At 32.2% G+C, this 16,012-nt stretch overlaps 3 protein-coding genes across 3 annotated transcripts; 1 reads left to right on the top strand and 2 right to left on the bottom strand.

Moving 5' to 3' along the window:
- Positions 1 to 1,081: 1,081 nt before the first annotated feature.
- Positions 1,082 to 2,445, bottom strand: LOC133173884 (uncharacterized). Its single transcript, XM_061308953.1, has 4 exons — positions 2,417 to 2,445; positions 2,038 to 2,099; positions 1,895 to 1,924; positions 1,082 to 1,793 (listed from the first exon to the last, which is right to left on the bottom strand). Exons 1-4 carry the CDS (start codon positions 2,443 to 2,445, stop codon positions 1,534 to 1,536), a joined length of 381 nt encoding a protein of 126 aa, XP_061164937.1. The 3' UTR covers positions 1,082 to 1,533.
- Positions 2,446 to 6,653: 4,208 nt separating this feature from the next.
- Positions 6,654 to 8,017, bottom strand: LOC133173400 (uncharacterized). Its single transcript, XM_061308379.1, has 4 exons — positions 7,941 to 8,017; positions 7,759 to 7,806; positions 7,432 to 7,455; positions 6,654 to 7,260 (listed from the first exon to the last, which is right to left on the bottom strand). The coding sequence occupies exons 2-4, from the start codon at positions 7,790 to 7,792 to the stop codon at positions 7,001 to 7,003; spliced, it is 318 nt and encodes a 105-aa protein (XP_061164363.1). The 5' UTR covers positions 7,793 to 7,806; positions 7,941 to 8,017; the 3' UTR covers positions 6,654 to 7,000.
- Positions 8,018 to 13,284: 5,267 nt separating this feature from the next.
- LOC133173257 (uncharacterized) lies at positions 13,285 to 15,210 on the top strand. Its single transcript, XM_061308242.1, has 2 exons — positions 13,285 to 14,513; positions 14,823 to 15,210. The coding sequence occupies exons 1-2, from the start codon at positions 13,326 to 13,328 to the stop codon at positions 15,066 to 15,068; spliced, it is 1,434 nt and encodes a 477-aa protein (XP_061164226.1). The 5' UTR covers positions 13,285 to 13,325; the 3' UTR covers positions 15,069 to 15,210.
- The last annotated feature ends 802 nt before the right edge of the window (positions 15,211 to 16,012 follow it).

Here is a 16,012-nt window from a genome sequence, read left to right on the forward strand (position 1 = left end):
GTACCGGTATTAAAACTGCTAGAAGAGTATGTAATTTTCTGAAAAAGTGCTTTGATATTGGAAAAGAAAAACTTCAACATAACTGATATGCTTACTGGAATATTTTTTTTTATATTGATTTTATGTATGTTATTGTTTGTTGTATTCATGTATGATGGTGTTGTCAATAAATGAATTGAATATTAGAACCGCGCCGTTTTCATCTTTAATACTTTCACTGTAATATAAATAATATGTAAACCTACCTGTTTTGTTGTTGATTTTTTATGTTTACAATGCTTTAAGTCTATGAATTATGAGGAACTATCAAAGTGCTTTTGCGTCATGTTTCTATTTCTTTCTTTCTTTCTTTTTATTTTTTTATGTTAAGCTGAACCAATCTTACTGTTTATTCTTGAAGCAAAATATCAATTCAAATGTTTTAAACACTTAAGAGCTCCTCTGTGAAAAATGTATTATTCTCATTAAAGAAAATATAGCTGGTGCAGAATCAGTTAATATTTTGGTAGAAACAATATGACAACTTTGCAAATAAAGATTCAACTTTTTATCAGAAACGTACCCTTACTATGAAGTACAGTACGTATGAGTGCAGTTGTAAAGCTGCTTTCTCCTTTCTTTTCGGTATCGACTTTTGGCTTGATTTTGTTCAGCTTCAGCTTATGAAATCTGTGTTTCAGCGAATCACCGATGTATTCAATTTATTGCTAAATATTGAATAGGATGTCTTAATCATTATTAAAGAAGCTTTGGTTTAATGACGGTACATCATAAAATGAAAGCAATGAAATACATGTATATACTGCAAATAACGATAAGAATACCATAAATAGTTGTTAGCTGATGAAAATATACACTTTCCTGGCCAACATTTCACGATCATCAATATTATTTACATGTATCACTCAATTCGTGATTACAAACAATTCGGGAATTGAAAGCCACCCCAAATGGTCGTAAGAGCAGATGATTTAAACTTTCTTTCAAAATGCATGAAAATAATAGTTTAACTCTAAGTTTATATACTTATAAGTAAAATAAATAAGTTTAACTACATAGAGTTTCATTTTTCATTCACAGTTTTTTCATTATGCCTTTAAAAATACACATGTAATAAAAAATTATATAGATTTATAGGGTGTTGCAAAAAGGAAGAGATTTTAACATCATACAAAGTTTACAATTTCTTGATATTTTAGAGATTTGAAATATGCATCATTTATCACCAAAATAAGTGTAAAAATATATACCAATCATGCATCTATTTTTTTTTATTTTGTATGATGTGTCCTTAAGAATATCAAAGTTGCAGACTTACTCTTGAGATTGTTCAAAGGGGAGAAAAGCTCAACATTTTTAAGTGCAAGTTTTGATCTTGGCAAAAACAATTTTCGAAGGGCATGAGGATTCTTTGGTAAGTAAAGAAATTGAAAAAAAAAACTTCAGTATTTCAAATTAAAATAAGAAAAAAGGACTAGGCCTTAAGCCAATGTTCAAGTGTTCACAACACGTCTCTCCTTGATTCATTTCGTTTTAATCACAGGCCATCCAACGCATGCCCAGACCGTAAAGTTTTGTGTCGTGCATCGTCCCCATCCACACAGTAAAAGCTGTCTCATTGGATCCTAAAAGTTCGATTTTAGCTCGTTTATTCTCGGCGTAGTTTATGTCGATCATAGTTATTCCATACATTACCGAGGGTGTAGCTGTAAATGGCTTCTTGAATTCTATGGTCTTATTGGCTGGGAAAGGAGAGTCAGGGTATTGGTACATGTCTACCTCTCCAGATTCACCTGTGAAAAGAGCGGGAAATACTGAAAAGGTATTTGACAAACCGTAATATATATATATATATAAAATAAAAAGAAAGATTTTGGCATTGAGACCTACTTACACCTTGCTGTTGTCAATTTAAGAACATCAACTGAAAAATAAAAATTAATAACTTTATTCATTTATTTTAACTTAAGTATCACCCCCCTTAAGATGCTGAACTTCAACAGAAAGCTATATGAATGAATGTAGTTATTTGCTTACATATAGAGAGAAATATAATCACACAGCAGAAGCTTGTGCAAATGCCCCTTGACCTCATGTTTCTACAAAAGAAATCAAGGCAATTGTATAATGACAAGAATATACATACAATTTATTACTATTTAACTATTTAATCGTAAATGATATGTTCCATAATTTTTGTATACAGTATCTGATATATTAAATATGATTCAAGTTCGTCAAAAACTTTGTTAAGAAAATTATCGCTAATTTCGAAAATTATCACTTAGTTCGACACTTCTCCCGAGATAAGTATGCTAAAATTCTGTTGGTAAACAAAAATTTTATGAATATTTATTATCGAAGGAATTCGTTTCTCCTCTTGTGACACCTTCTTGACCACTATAGTAAAACTTACTGAACAACCACGCTTAAAATTGGGTCCATTTCTGAATGAGCATCTGAATACGGTGTAATCCTATTGCTCACTTATTGTTTTGCTTCCAAATATGGCTAGGGTTCACGATGTCACCAAACTGAATTTTAAGAAACTTACCCATTTTCACACGGGATATGAGGTTTTATATATATATTGAATGCTGTTAAACCACCTAAAAAATACGCGAGTATTTTACTCTGTCGAAATATAATGTTATGGATCTTTTCATTTTTATAAAATCATGTGTATCATTCCACAGAAATAATTTCAAACATCTCAAGTATATTCTTAATTTTCTTCTTCTTTCAATTATTAAGTCACAAAATTTATGACTCATGTTTCAATTTTTTCTTCAGGTTTATATGCTTTCACATATACTGAGTAAGAGGATGTTGCAGTTCTTTTGTTATTTTCCCTAAATGTGTAGCTGATTAAAAGAAGAATTTTAAGTTACTGAAAACAATGTTATTTTTTTCAGATACATAGAGGATATTCAATGTTTTGTAGATGAATATGGAATTTATTTCACTCGTGGGACAGGATTTTTTGATATTTTCACGAGTGCGAAGCACGAGTGAAAATATCAAAAAATCCTGTCTCACGAGTGAAATAAATTCCATATTCATCTACAAAACATTGAATTTTCTGTTTATTACATTTTCTTTGATTTTCCCTTTGCCTCTGTCTTTTCATAGCACAGTGTCATAGACCTGACGTCATAGTTGAGCGGTTGAGACGTCATAGCTTAGCAGTTGTGCTATTGAGAACATGACATAGCATGGATTTTAGCAACATATTTGGGAAGAAATTCTATCAAGATGCTTAGTTACTATCTCTATCTTATGACAGGCCAGAAATTATTTTTTACCTACTTTGATATCTTTTCACACTGTGAGAGAATATCATTTTGGTATCCTTTCACACTGTGAGAGAATATCACTTTTATTTAATAAATAAATCACAGTATTTCACTGTTGAAAATGTAATAAAACGGTATATACAGCACAATGTAGAACAATATTTGGAAGCTGTATATTGACTTCCAATTTGCCATTAATGTTTTTTTTAATAGGGAATCCCCGTTGTTCAGAAAAATTGCCTCCTTGAAACAGAATGAATTTGATATATGCACAAAGAGGCAAGAATTTTCTTCAAAACTGCCATTTCCGATTTTTGTTTCAAAGAGGCATATTTTTGAAAAGCACAAAAATTGAATAAAAATGATTATCCATACGGAATGTAAAATGTGTACATAAAATAACGCATAAATAATTAGTGTCTGAAATGGTCTAGTGGTTATGCTGGTGGACTCCTAACGAATTATTTTACCTGAGAATGGGTTCGAATCCTGGAATGGGTCTTTTTTGCATTTTTTTCCTTCACTTTTTTCATGTATGGAAGTGCAATAAAATTTTAATAAATTATTTTAAGAGAGCGAGGGAAAGAGAGAGAGAGAATGTCAAGAAGTTAATGAGTACTAGTAATATTTTAAACGCATGCAGATTTAAATTGTTTTCTTTGATAATGTGACCTAAAACTAATGACAGAATGCTATTATTTAGTTGAAAGGCGATGTCTTGAAAAATAAAGTATTGTTTTAGATAATTTATTTTTTACATTTTGATTCATTTTTGGTCTATTATTTAGTGGCCAAGAATTGATTTGAAACAAATGGAATGTCTTGGATGTAGCATAAACATTGTGATTGTGGGACACAGTTTTATTTATTTAAAAAATATTCACGGACGTTGTGTACCGTATATCTTTCAAAATGCTGTGCAAGGTGCACTGGCCATTGCATGTGCTTTTTATTGTTCAAACCTTTCTCGTACAAAACGGCAATAGTGACACATGCATGTAAAAATAAATATAATAAAAAAATAAAAAGGTTAACGTTCACTAAAAGGTCGCCAATCGGTTCCTACCTTAGGAAAAACTACGCATGAAATAAACGTAAAATGTGAGGTGTTTTGCTATATCAAGCTGGAAATACCCCGGTACTCGCCGTAAACACAAAGTCATCTACGTAGCTTTTTCTATATTTAGACATAACTCTTCAGGCGACGTGGGTATTTAAATATCCTTCTCGATATAGGGAATAATCGCGAGTTTCTGCAACACCCTCTTTGCAATATATATATATATATATATATATATATATATATATATATATATATATATATATATATATATATATATATATATATATATAGATAGATAGATAGATAGATAGATAGATAGATAGATAGATAGATAGATAGATAGATAGATAAAATATGAATAGAAAAAATAAAATATCACATTACCTTACCAAATATTTCAGGACCACTGAAGTACTGGGAATCCTACATATTATGTACTATGAAAAAAAAAGTCTTGAGGGGATGTTCTGTCAAATTTTACAATATGAGTTGTTTAATTGATATTTTCTCGACACAATCCATAAATGACCTATTTTATTTCGACAGATTGTGTTTAACACAATTTTAAGATGGTCTAGTTTGTAGATGAAGTGAACATCGATTGAATATAGAGATTGTGCATTGACGCTTAATTATGCTTTCTAATAAACTTTGTAGTTTGTTTAAAACGTAAAATCATCGAAAACATATGTTTTATGCTTATATATGGATATGGTTAAAAAAAATCTTAATAAAAAATCATATCTTTTATACTTGAATATGGTAAAAATGATCTGAATTTTTCAAGCTAAACTTAATATAGTAATTTTTATGAAAGATAACTTGAATTAATCAAGCATATTCCCATTTCATGGCCGTGGGTATTTTCTAATATTTCATTCATGCATTTAAAGTAAGCTGTTGGGGAAAAAATGACATTATGCATAAATCTTTGGAAGCAATATATTTATGGCTAACTGACACGACCTTTTAATTCAATTCGTTCAAAAAAAAAAAATTAAAAAAAACAATTATCAGGAATAACTCCTCATGAAAAGATTGCTTTTTTTCAAAAACAAAACAAACAAACAAAACATATATGTATGTAAATGATTAAGGAGGAGGGGTTCTTTCCTCCACGTGAATATCAATAGGGCATTCCAGCAGAAACTGCAAAGAAAAATCACTAGTTTTATAACACTTTTAGGCTCGAATTATTAGATGATTCGGTTCACCTACTTGTTGGCCGAAACAATTTTGCATAATAACACACGTAGAAAGCAAAGTAGAACTGTCTTGCTAAAACGGGAATTAAGTTCATTTTAATGCAGATTGGCGACGTCGACAGCTCTAGTTACAAAGAAGTCAAAACAATGCGTTAAGTATGGACAGAACATCATTTACAAAAATAAATTTAGTAACAATAAAATATTAAAATGTTTGATAAAAATGTGGTTCTTTGCAAGTTTTGAACAATATTTATTCAGAAAAATGTGAAAGATTGGACGACAGACAATACCCTCTCCATGCAAAAAGTTAAGGTATACATGTACCATGTAAGGATATAAGTGCCGAGTAATATTTTTTTTTAAAGTTGGTCATTCCAACTTTAAGTTGGCCTTTCCAACTTTAAAGTTGGTGATACCATTTAAAGTTGAAAAAACCAAGATTAAAGTTGGAAATACACGTACCAACTTTACTCAACGGGTTCTTGTGATATAGGAAAGGGAAATATTTTCTCAATATTGTGTTTTGATGTGCTAAAATATGCCTTGAAATATGGCAAGATGAGTCATTTGGTACAAACTTATACATTTTACTTAAGTTTCTCTACAAATTATATATCTCTGGGTCATCACTCCACGATTTTAAAAAGTTATTTTTGTGTATTTTAACTCATCGAAACGAACAAACATTTGTCAGTCAAAATGGAGAGCAAATTCAGAAACCATAAAAACTAACCTTCCGCAAAAAATCACATGGTGTTAATGTTCTGTTTCACTGATGATGTTGTACAACCCATTTATTTACTCTCTTCTTATGAAAGTAAGACCTTATAAGTTAATACCTCTACATAAAACTTTCAAACAGTACGGGTAAATCTTTTCAATGCCCAATGATGTTGAATTTTTCTAATAATAACTAGATAACTAGAACCAGAATCCTTTTGTTTTAATTGTCTGGTACTTTTTTTTCGTCCTTTTTAAAAATATTTGATAAAAAAAAACTTTTCATGTTTGAATGATTGCAGTGGTAACATATTCATTTCACTTTTCCTATCTGTCAGTTGCTATTTTGTCAAATTAAACTGTAAATTGATTTCATCATTTTATTGATATCATTTCAGTCAATAATCGTATTTTTACAAAAAATAAAAAAGGCAGAAGTAATACCCTATAAACCCATATCCTTTGCAGAGTAAAATAGTGGGTGTAAAATAGCTGTAAAACATAGAGTGCGATTTTTATCAATATATACATCATAGATATCTTTATAAACAAAAATAACTGGTAAATATACAAATACATTGTATACAAAATAGGACTTGAATTTTCGAAAAAACATCATTCGATGAACACATGGCTAAAATGCATTGCTAAACACTTTAGAATGTTTCCGAGGTATTGTACGACTTCATATCAAAACTTGAGTCATGTCTATATCAAGGACATGCCATCCAAGTCGCGCCAAGCCCGTACATCTTTGTGTCGTGAAATGTACTCAATATTAGGGTAAACTGGGTATTATTTAAGTGATCCAGTTCCACAACAGCCCTAGTGTTTTCAGCAAAGTTGACATCCAACATTTTAATTCCGTAAATAAAGGCAGGTCGCTCTGCAAACGGTCTGTCAAACACAATAGTCTTTCTGATTGGGAAAGGAGAAACTGGATATCCTGCGTATTCAATTTCGCCAAACTGACCTGTACCATAACAAACAAGCAAATTATATACTTTGATGTTTCATTTCTTCTGTTGTTTTGGGAAATTTTATCTTGCAAAAGATAACGTCAAGGAACTTTACTGTCTGGATGATATAAAGCAGATTTATTCGTTAAAATGTGATTGAAATCTACAACTATTGATATACTCACATCCGGATTCTGCAAGTTTAAATCCTGTGTGAAAAAAATATTATACAGTGGTTAAAACTAATAAAATCAAAAAGAAGTATACACATATATAACGTTTTGTGTACATGATTCTACCTTAACACAGAATTAATTTTAACAGAAGAAAGAAAACCATGAGTTCTTATCATTAAGTTCCCACCATAGGTGGGAGTGTAGCAACACTAATTTTCACGGTTTAAAGTAACACGATTGAAATTGAAAAACAAAGCAAAATCTTAAAAAAAAAAAAAAGAAAAGAAAGAAAAAGAATACTACAGATGAAAATGTTCATCTAAAATATCCACTTACCTAACAGAAAAAAGAATAGTAAGGTCAGCTTCATTCTGTTTTCTTTTTCTGAAAAATTAATTACTGTTTTGCGAAATACTTTCCTATATTATTAGGTCAGAGTGCATTAAATTTCACACATATCTCAAAAAGGGACAATAAACAAATTTACTATAATTTTACTATAAAACAATTATACTTACAATTAAAATTCCCTTTAGCTCTTATTTCACGGAGAACTTTTAAAAACCTTGTTTGGATTCTAGGCCTTAAATTTCTTTTATTAACATTTTTAAAAAGTTACTATCAGCAATGATAAATTGAAATGGTTTACGTACATAACCTAAGACAAGTGAGGAATTCAGACGCACAGAAAACGAGTTTCAAGATGTTTTTCACTGCAGTACTTTTTCGCTTCAAGAGATAAATAATTAATTAGAGGTATGACATTTGAAAAATGTCGATGTTATTTGGCGTCAATTTTAAGTCAAAAACACATGTCACAACTTTATTAATTTTGTTGTAAAAACCTGTTTTGCTGGGCTGTTTTATCACTTTCAGGTCCGTCATACACCAACTGTGTTTTTATTCAACAAAGAAGGACACAAGAACATATTAATTCTCTACCAGAACCTGTATTTTCTACTTCATCAAGGGTAGTTCAGTGCTCATGTTTCCACACCCATTAATTTGGCACATTAAAAAAATAATTAAAAAGAAGTCAAAGGAATTCACGTACAATTCAACACAAGGAAGTCCTCATAAAAAATAAACATGCTTATGATTTTAGTAACAGTAATTCCTTAAATGTTACAAAAATTATCATTATTATGTTCCCCAAACGAAGTTTGGGAACATATTGTTTTTACTCTGTTTCTTATTAAGGTCTTCCGTCTTCACGGAAGACCTTATAGTGATTCTACTGTTTCTTATTATTATTATTATTTTTTTCCCCAAAATTTTGTGCAGGCGATTTCTCAAAAACTATTCAGTGGTTTTAAATGAAACTTTCAGGAATGATGTGTCGTCAAATGGACTTTGTTCATCAGAAGGAAAATTTGGAAAACTCGCTTCTGGTGCCAAGTTATTGACAGTTTTCTGATTTTAAAATGAAATTTTGTCCCCCCTTTTCTTCAAAAATGGTTTAAGATATGAACTGGAGACTTGTTAGAGATGATAGGTTATGTCTTCTAGATGAGGGGAATCACCTTTTTGTGCGTCGTCAGTACTTCCGGTCGTTACCGGATGCGAATTTAAAAAAGTCGTATTTTTAAACTTTTTTGTTTTTCTATATTTTTCTTTTATTTTAATAAGGTTAATAGAGGCTCTTCTGAAAATGCTTAATATATAATTTATTTTAGAATTGATCAATCCAAACTCTAGATATTCGCATTTCTAAATTTGAAGCGGGTCCAAAATGGCGGCTGTCTCCGTAAACTCCGATAAGTAGGTCAGAATTTATGGAGTCAGCCGAGCGTTTGTTTGAATGAAAGTTCCATAAGGATCAAAGAAATGTGAAGGAACTGTTGGATTGTCACATCACAATTACGTTGCAATTCTGTTTCGAACTAGAGTTTTAATCCGGGGTTTCCTCAAACGTCTACTATAATTGTTCTTGTCTGTATCTCAAAGTAGAAAAACGACATGACTACAAGTAAAAATACGATAACTACAACCTTTTGTTTTACACCACGGAAAAACCATGGTTATAAGTAATAGCTTTTCAAGAAACTTGCCTGACTAAAGCAATCAATATATAGTAATTATTACGTGGCCATTGTTTTTTTCCCCATACAGGCTTGTGTCATATTAAATGAACAGAAAAGACAAAAATAAGAAAACCATTTTTTTTAAAGATTGTTTAATGAAAATGATTTAAATATTTTTTTTCCTAAAAGTTGTTGTTATTGAACATAAATGGTATTAGATTTCTTGACCGTCGGAGGACGAGACAGGTTTTTGTACGAAACATTCCAGTCTTTTCATGAATGTGTAACTAATCGGGATAGTCCACTTTGAGGGTAAACAGGAAAATAAAACTAGTAGAAAATCTTACCTAAATCACTGCTTTAGTGTTACTTATCCATACGATATATAATAAGTACAATATGATAAGTATACTTTCTCAAGCTCGATATTCAGGTTATAAGAACATACATTTTGAAATTTCATTGAAGCTATCACCATTCAATAGAAAATACATTCCAAAGGATATGCGCGAATATTTACCCATGACGTTTCGCGCGAAATAATGAATCGTGATCAACCTTTCGTAGTAGCCAAATGGTCTGATGCAGAAGTATATAGAAGTGCAGAAAAAGATTACATGGACATGCCTGTATATGGAATTACATGAAATAAAAAGTTGAATACATAAAGAATAAAAGAAAGTAAACAGTATCATCAGAGAATGGCTAAAGATATCAGCATGAAACTTGCTGAGGTGATAGAGCATCAAATGTAGATATATGGATCGACCATTAATTTTCGTCGTTCTTACTTCCGGTCGCAAACGGGAGTGAATTCAAAAATGTTAAATTTGCAACTTTTTTTGTTTTTCAATATTTTTTTCTGGGATTTACAGTGTTAATAGAGAGTCTTCTAGGAGTTTTATGTATGTTTTCATCTTTTTGATTGAAAAAGTTTTTTTTTATAAAATTCACTTCCGGTCGAGTGATTACCTGTCCTCAAAATTAGAATTTGTTCTCACAATATTGCTTGGCAATAGTAAACGATTGAAGTCTAAAACTTTCAGGTCTGATAGTCAGTCATCAGTTTATTTAAATCGCGAGAAAATCTTGTATCGCCGTACTTCCGGTCGTGACAGGAAGTGATCCAAAAAAGTGAATGGTTAATGGTTAGCTTTCTTGGACTTTCACGCTGAATTTCTTTTATTACTTTTTCAAAGTGAATTTTTGTTTTTATTTTCAGAATCGGACGGAAGACCTCTCATTGCTCGCAATGAGTTTCTAGTTATTATTATTATTATTATTTTTCTTCCTGGGTACTTTTTTGTCCGTGAGTGATCTCCGAAACTACACATCCGATTGAGGTGAAACCTTTTTAGGGTTAATAGGAATGTTATGTAGATTTGCGGAACGAAGGTCATTTTGCGCGCACGCGCATGCACGTGCGTGCGCGTGCAAAGCGTAAAATGACCAATATACTTGATATAGCTGTAACTTTTATATTTTTTAATGAAATGCTTTGATACTCAGAATATAAGGATATATTAATAGTGTAGACAAGATGACATGGTCAGAATGCGCATACATGCACGTGCGCGCATGCGCATTGATTGAAATAACCAATACAATTGATATAGACTTAACTTGTACATTTTTTGATGAATTGCATTGAAACTCAGAATATAAATATATATTAGAGGTGTACACCAGAAGATTTGATCAGCGCACACATGCATGCACGTACGTGTACGTGCGCGCGCGTGCAATGAGTAAAATGACAGATATACTTGATATAGCTATAACTTTCATATCTTTTGATGAAATGCTTTGATACTCAGGATATCAGGATATATTAAAAGTGTAGACAAGATGACATAGTCAGAATGCACATACATGCACGTGTGCGCATGCGCAATGATTGAAATAACCAATACAAATTATATATACTTAACTTGTGTATTTTTTGATGAATTGCTTTGAAACTCAGAATATAAATATATATTAGAAGTGTACACAAGATGACATGATCAGCGCACACATGCATGCACTTGCAAGCACGTGCGTGCGCGTGCAATGAGTAGAATGACCAATATACTTGATATAGCCAAAACTTTCATATCTTTTGATGAAATACTTTAAAACTCAGAATATAAGGATATATTAATAGTGTAGACAAGGTGACATGGTCAGCGCATGCATGCACGTGCGTACGCATGCAATGAGTAAAATTACCAATATACTTGATATGACCATAACTTTTACATTTTTTGATGTAATGCTTTGATACTCAGAATATATAGACATATTATAAATGTAGACAAGACGACATTGTCAACATGCACAGGCATGCACATGCGTGCGCATGCAATGCTAAAATGACCAATATACTTGATATAGCTGTAACTTTTATACTTTTTGTTGAAATGCTTTGATACTCAAAATATGTAGATATATTAATAGTGTTGACAAGGCGACACGGTCATCATGCACATGCATGCACGTGCGCGCGCTTGCAATGCGTAAAATGACAGATATACTTAATATAGCCGAATTTTTTTTTATCTTTTGATGAAATTTGAATATAAAGATGTATTAAAAGTGTAGACAAGTTGACATGGTCATTTTGTACATGCATGCCCGTGCGCGCGCGTGTAATGCTTAAAAAAAAACAAATATACTTGATTGCCTTATTTAATGAAGCTTACAGGGAATAAAACACCAAAAGGAAGTTGGGGAGCGTTTGGGGAACATCTGTAACGGTCCCCGTTACAATTAATACTAGTTATCATTAAAGTACTTTTATTCTAAGAATCAATATTTCACTCTTTCTAGGAAATTGCAGAACAAAGATTTTAAAAGGAATCAAATAAGACTAAAATGCTTCTGTATAAATGTATATAAATACTTTGTGTTCCGAATTTGCACACACCTGTATAAGCTTTTCGTGTATTTTTAAAGCAGGTACTTTTGCTATTGGATTAGTTACCCCAACTGTTAGCATACTTCGCCTGAGTAATCGTTTTATAAAATTTGAAATTTTCCTTGATCGTAAAACCGGACTAAAATAATAAGTTAAATAATAATTTGCCTGTATTATTTAAAATGTTCCACGATTCTTCAGCTTGAAGTTTCGGATAGAAAACAAACGCCATTCGTTGAACGTAGTTGTCTTTTAACACAGAATTAATTTTATCTAATTATATCTACTTTCGAAGAACCATTCAAAAAAAAAACAAACAAACAAACAAACAAAACAAAAAACAAAAAAAAACGTAGATGATACCAACACAAACACTATCTACAAGAAAACTTTGGCTTTGATACTTTATCAGCATGAGGCAAAACTGATTTTATTTTTCAAAAGTGTATTTGCATTTTCCTATCTTTGATTATATGTTGCATTGAAATTAAAGCACTGTGTACCCTCAACACTACGTATTAAAAACGTTATTTAAACTGAAAAGATTTGACTTGAGTGGAGATTTAACAAATGATGTATCTTTAATTGAAAATCTCTGGGCATTGCTTCCATCATTGAAAAGTTAAAAACGTATTTGTGTAAAATTCTTTGGTGTGAAATTGAATATATTTTCTGTTTAACAATGAACTGCACCCATCGGTACACAAAGTCTACATTAACTATAGAGTAATATTATGTGATTGGTTTACATTGAGGTGAACTACATGCTTCGCTGATCACCTTTCATATTTCCTTTTTTGTTTGAGAAATTTAATTCGAAACATGACAATTGGAAAACACAATTGACTTTTGCGCTGTATATGGTCAGAACTTGTCAATTTTTTACCATCTTGTTTGAAAACAGAATTGAAGGGACAGAAACAATCTCCATTAGGATTAGTACCAAATAAAATCAGAGAAAAGTGGGAATATTTCAAAATATGGATGAGGAATTGTATCGCGAATTTACTTGTCCAATTTGTGCCGACATTTTCACTAATCCTAAAGGTCTTCCCTGTCTCCATTCTTTCTGTAGAGAATGTCTACGCGTCTATATCACTAAACAGCAGGAAAATAAAACAAGAAACTGTGAGTTCTCATGTCCAGTATGCCGACATAATGTTGTTCCGTCCGATGTTCGGAAACCTGTGGAAGACTGGGTGGACCAGTTCCCGAGCAATCATCAAATCATTAGTCTTATGGACATCATGATTCCGAAGAGAAATGATAAACCATGTAGACTTTGTTTAAAACGTGAGATCAACTCAAAAGCAGTAAATCTGTGCCGGACATGCCAAGAGGAGTACTGCGCCGACTGTTCAAGGTTTCACCTGCTTCTCAAGGCCACTAAAGGCCATAGGCTCTACCCACTAGAAACTATATCTCCACCATCTAGGACTTCTACCGCGGTAACGACTTTGTCTCTTCCTGAAGACCAATGTGACTTATTCGAGTACAAAATCGAATGCACAAGTTGCCAACAACTAAATGTTACCTCAGAGACGGACAATGCAGAGGCTTGGATAACGGGTGCAATCTTTTTGGAAGACGACAAAATCCTTATGGCAGACAACAGAAATTTGAAATTAAAACTGTTCTCTGCAGATTTTAAATTTATAACTGAAGATGATTCCTTTAAGCCATATGATTTAACATTGATGGATAATGAAACTGCTGCAGTTAGTGATTCGGGTTGTGTCAGGTTTTGTACTGTAGAAAATAATTCATTAAAATTGACAAAAACTTACAATAATGACTGGAAAATTTATGTGCCGAAAATTATATCATTATCTGGTTACTGTAGGGGAATATGCTCCAGTCAAAGTAAATTAGCCGTGTGCTCTGGTAAGGATTTGGACAAACGAATTATTATCCAGGATACAGACATTGTTCGCTATATATGGCAGGACATTGATGGAAAGAGTCTGTTTAGAGAGCCCTGGTACTGTGTGATGAACGAAGCTGGGACTCTCATCTTCGTGGCTGATGGGGTGGGGATGGAAGGGCATGTGATCTGCGTCACCACACAGGGTCGGTTCCGGTGGAAACACAAATTCGAAATGCCGAGAGGTTTATGTATCTGTGGAGATCATCTTTTTGTTGCAGACATGAAAGACAATAGTATTAAGGTATGTAATCATGACAGTTGTTAAGTAGAGAATCAGTGTGATATTTCTTACAGGAAAAACACACCATCAATTAGCTTTCTCTAGTCCGTACTACAGAAGGGTTTTGCGAGATGCCCGTCTGAAGCGGACAAATCGGTTAATGGAAAGGCTTAGTCCAGTATATTGTAGTGTAGGAGATGTTAATTTGTGCTTTCACATAACAATCAGATATTATAAATAGTGATAACATCGAGACCACATCTTTAAAATTTAACATACTGGTGAAATACTATATCATTGATAAACTGTTAATTCACTATTTCATTTCAGGTGATATCATTTGATGGAGAAGAAGTAAAAACTTTGCTAACAAAGGAGGACGGTATTCAGCGCCCTCAGTGTGTGGCTATCAACAGGACAGGGGACAAACTGCTGGTGTCATCGTGTCCTCCCTACCACAACGACTATGTGTCTATATTTGATATGACCTACAAAAAGAAGGAAAAAAAGAAACCGATATCTGTCAGATCTTCTGTTGGGGTACAAAGACAAAGTGAACTCTGTTCTGTCAGTTGAGACCATCATCTGTCACTTTCACAATTAAGAGAAACAATTTGCAATGTAGTATTTATGAAATATACATGTATTTGAAAGGAAAATATTTGTTACCTTTACATTGTTTGCTGATGATTATTCCCTCAGAACACTCCTCAGAAAATGTTAATACCAAATACAAACAAATTTAAAGAAGTTTTTATTATTTGTTTATTTGTTGAAGACTTTTCCGGTTATTCCCTTAGCCATCTCTATATGATCTTGATGACATGTCCTTGAATCGGTATAAAATATCTCTAATGCATTTTGCTTGACAACATATAAAGGACTAGATATTTTATTTACGGTTAACATTTAATGTAATTGACCTAACTATACACTAACAGAATATGTATTCATATTATAACTCAAAAATTTCAAATTCCAAATTCAAATGACTTTGAGTCGAGTTCATGACACTCTTGAATCAGCAACAAAACACTGAGTTTTAATTCATTTCGACCAGAGGTTCCAGGGTTATATCCCTCAGACAATATCAATATCTCATTGTCCAGGGTTATACCGCTCAGACGATATCAGTATTTCATTGTCCAGGGTAATACCCTCCGACGATATCAGTATCTCATTATCCAGGGTTATACCCCTCAGACGATATTAATATCTCATTGTCCAGGGTAACACCCTCAGATGATATCAGTATCTCATTGTCTAGTGATCTTGACATGTAAGATATATGACCTTGAGTAAAGATAGTGACACATTTCAATATGGATCAAAGGCAATACATGTGTCTAAATCCGTTCAAAAATTATAACAGAAAAATATGTGACAGACAGATACACCAACCGTAGCCCAACTAAAAATACTGATGATATACACCAATTGAATAACACATGTATTTCAAATAAATATGTATATATATGTGCTACTAGAAACGTAACATGTCAAGAGCTTCTCTAGAAACA

Source organism: Saccostrea echinata, unplaced genomic scaffold (assembly GCF_033153115.1).
Source record: "Saccostrea echinata isolate AGI-Se365-2 ecotype Australia unplaced genomic scaffold, CSIRO_AGI_Sech_v1 ptg000056l, whole genome shotgun sequence".
In the NCBI taxonomy this organism is placed as follows: Eukaryota; Metazoa; Mollusca; class Bivalvia; order Ostreida; family Ostreidae; genus Saccostrea; species Saccostrea echinata.

Excerpts from the sequence above, each read along its gene's own strand:
- LOC133173884 (XM_061308953.1), bottom strand. The coding sequence starts at position 2,445 with ATGGACCCAATTTTAAGCGTGGTTGTTCA. Across the intron at positions 2,100-2,416 it reads ATTTTAAGCGTGGTTGTTCA|AAACATGAGGTCAAGGGGCA; the intron begins GTAAGTTTTACT and ends TTTCTTTTGTAG. Across the intron at positions 1,794-1,894 it reads TAAATTGACAACAGCAAGGT|GTGAATCTGGAGAGGTAGAC; the intron begins GTAAGTAGGTCT and ends CTCTTTTCACAG.
- LOC133173400 (XM_061308379.1), bottom strand. The coding sequence starts at position 7,792 with ATGAAGCTGACCTTACTATTCTTTTTTCTGTTAG. Across the intron at positions 7,456-7,758 it reads ACTATTCTTTTTTCTGTTAG|GATTTAAACTTGCAGAATCC; the intron begins GTAAGTGGATAT and ends TTTTTCACACAG. Across the intron at positions 7,261-7,431 it reads TAAACTTGCAGAATCCGGAT|GTCAGTTTGGCGAAATTGAA; the intron begins GTGAGTATATCA and ends GTTATGGTACAG.
- LOC133173257 (XM_061308242.1), top strand. The coding sequence starts at position 13,326 with ATGGATGAGGAATTGTATCGCGAATTTACTTGTCCAATTTGTGCCGAC. Across the intron at positions 14,514-14,822 it reads TGAAAGACAATAGTATTAAG|GTGATATCATTTGATGGAGA; the intron begins GTATGTAATCAT and ends ATTTCATTTCAG.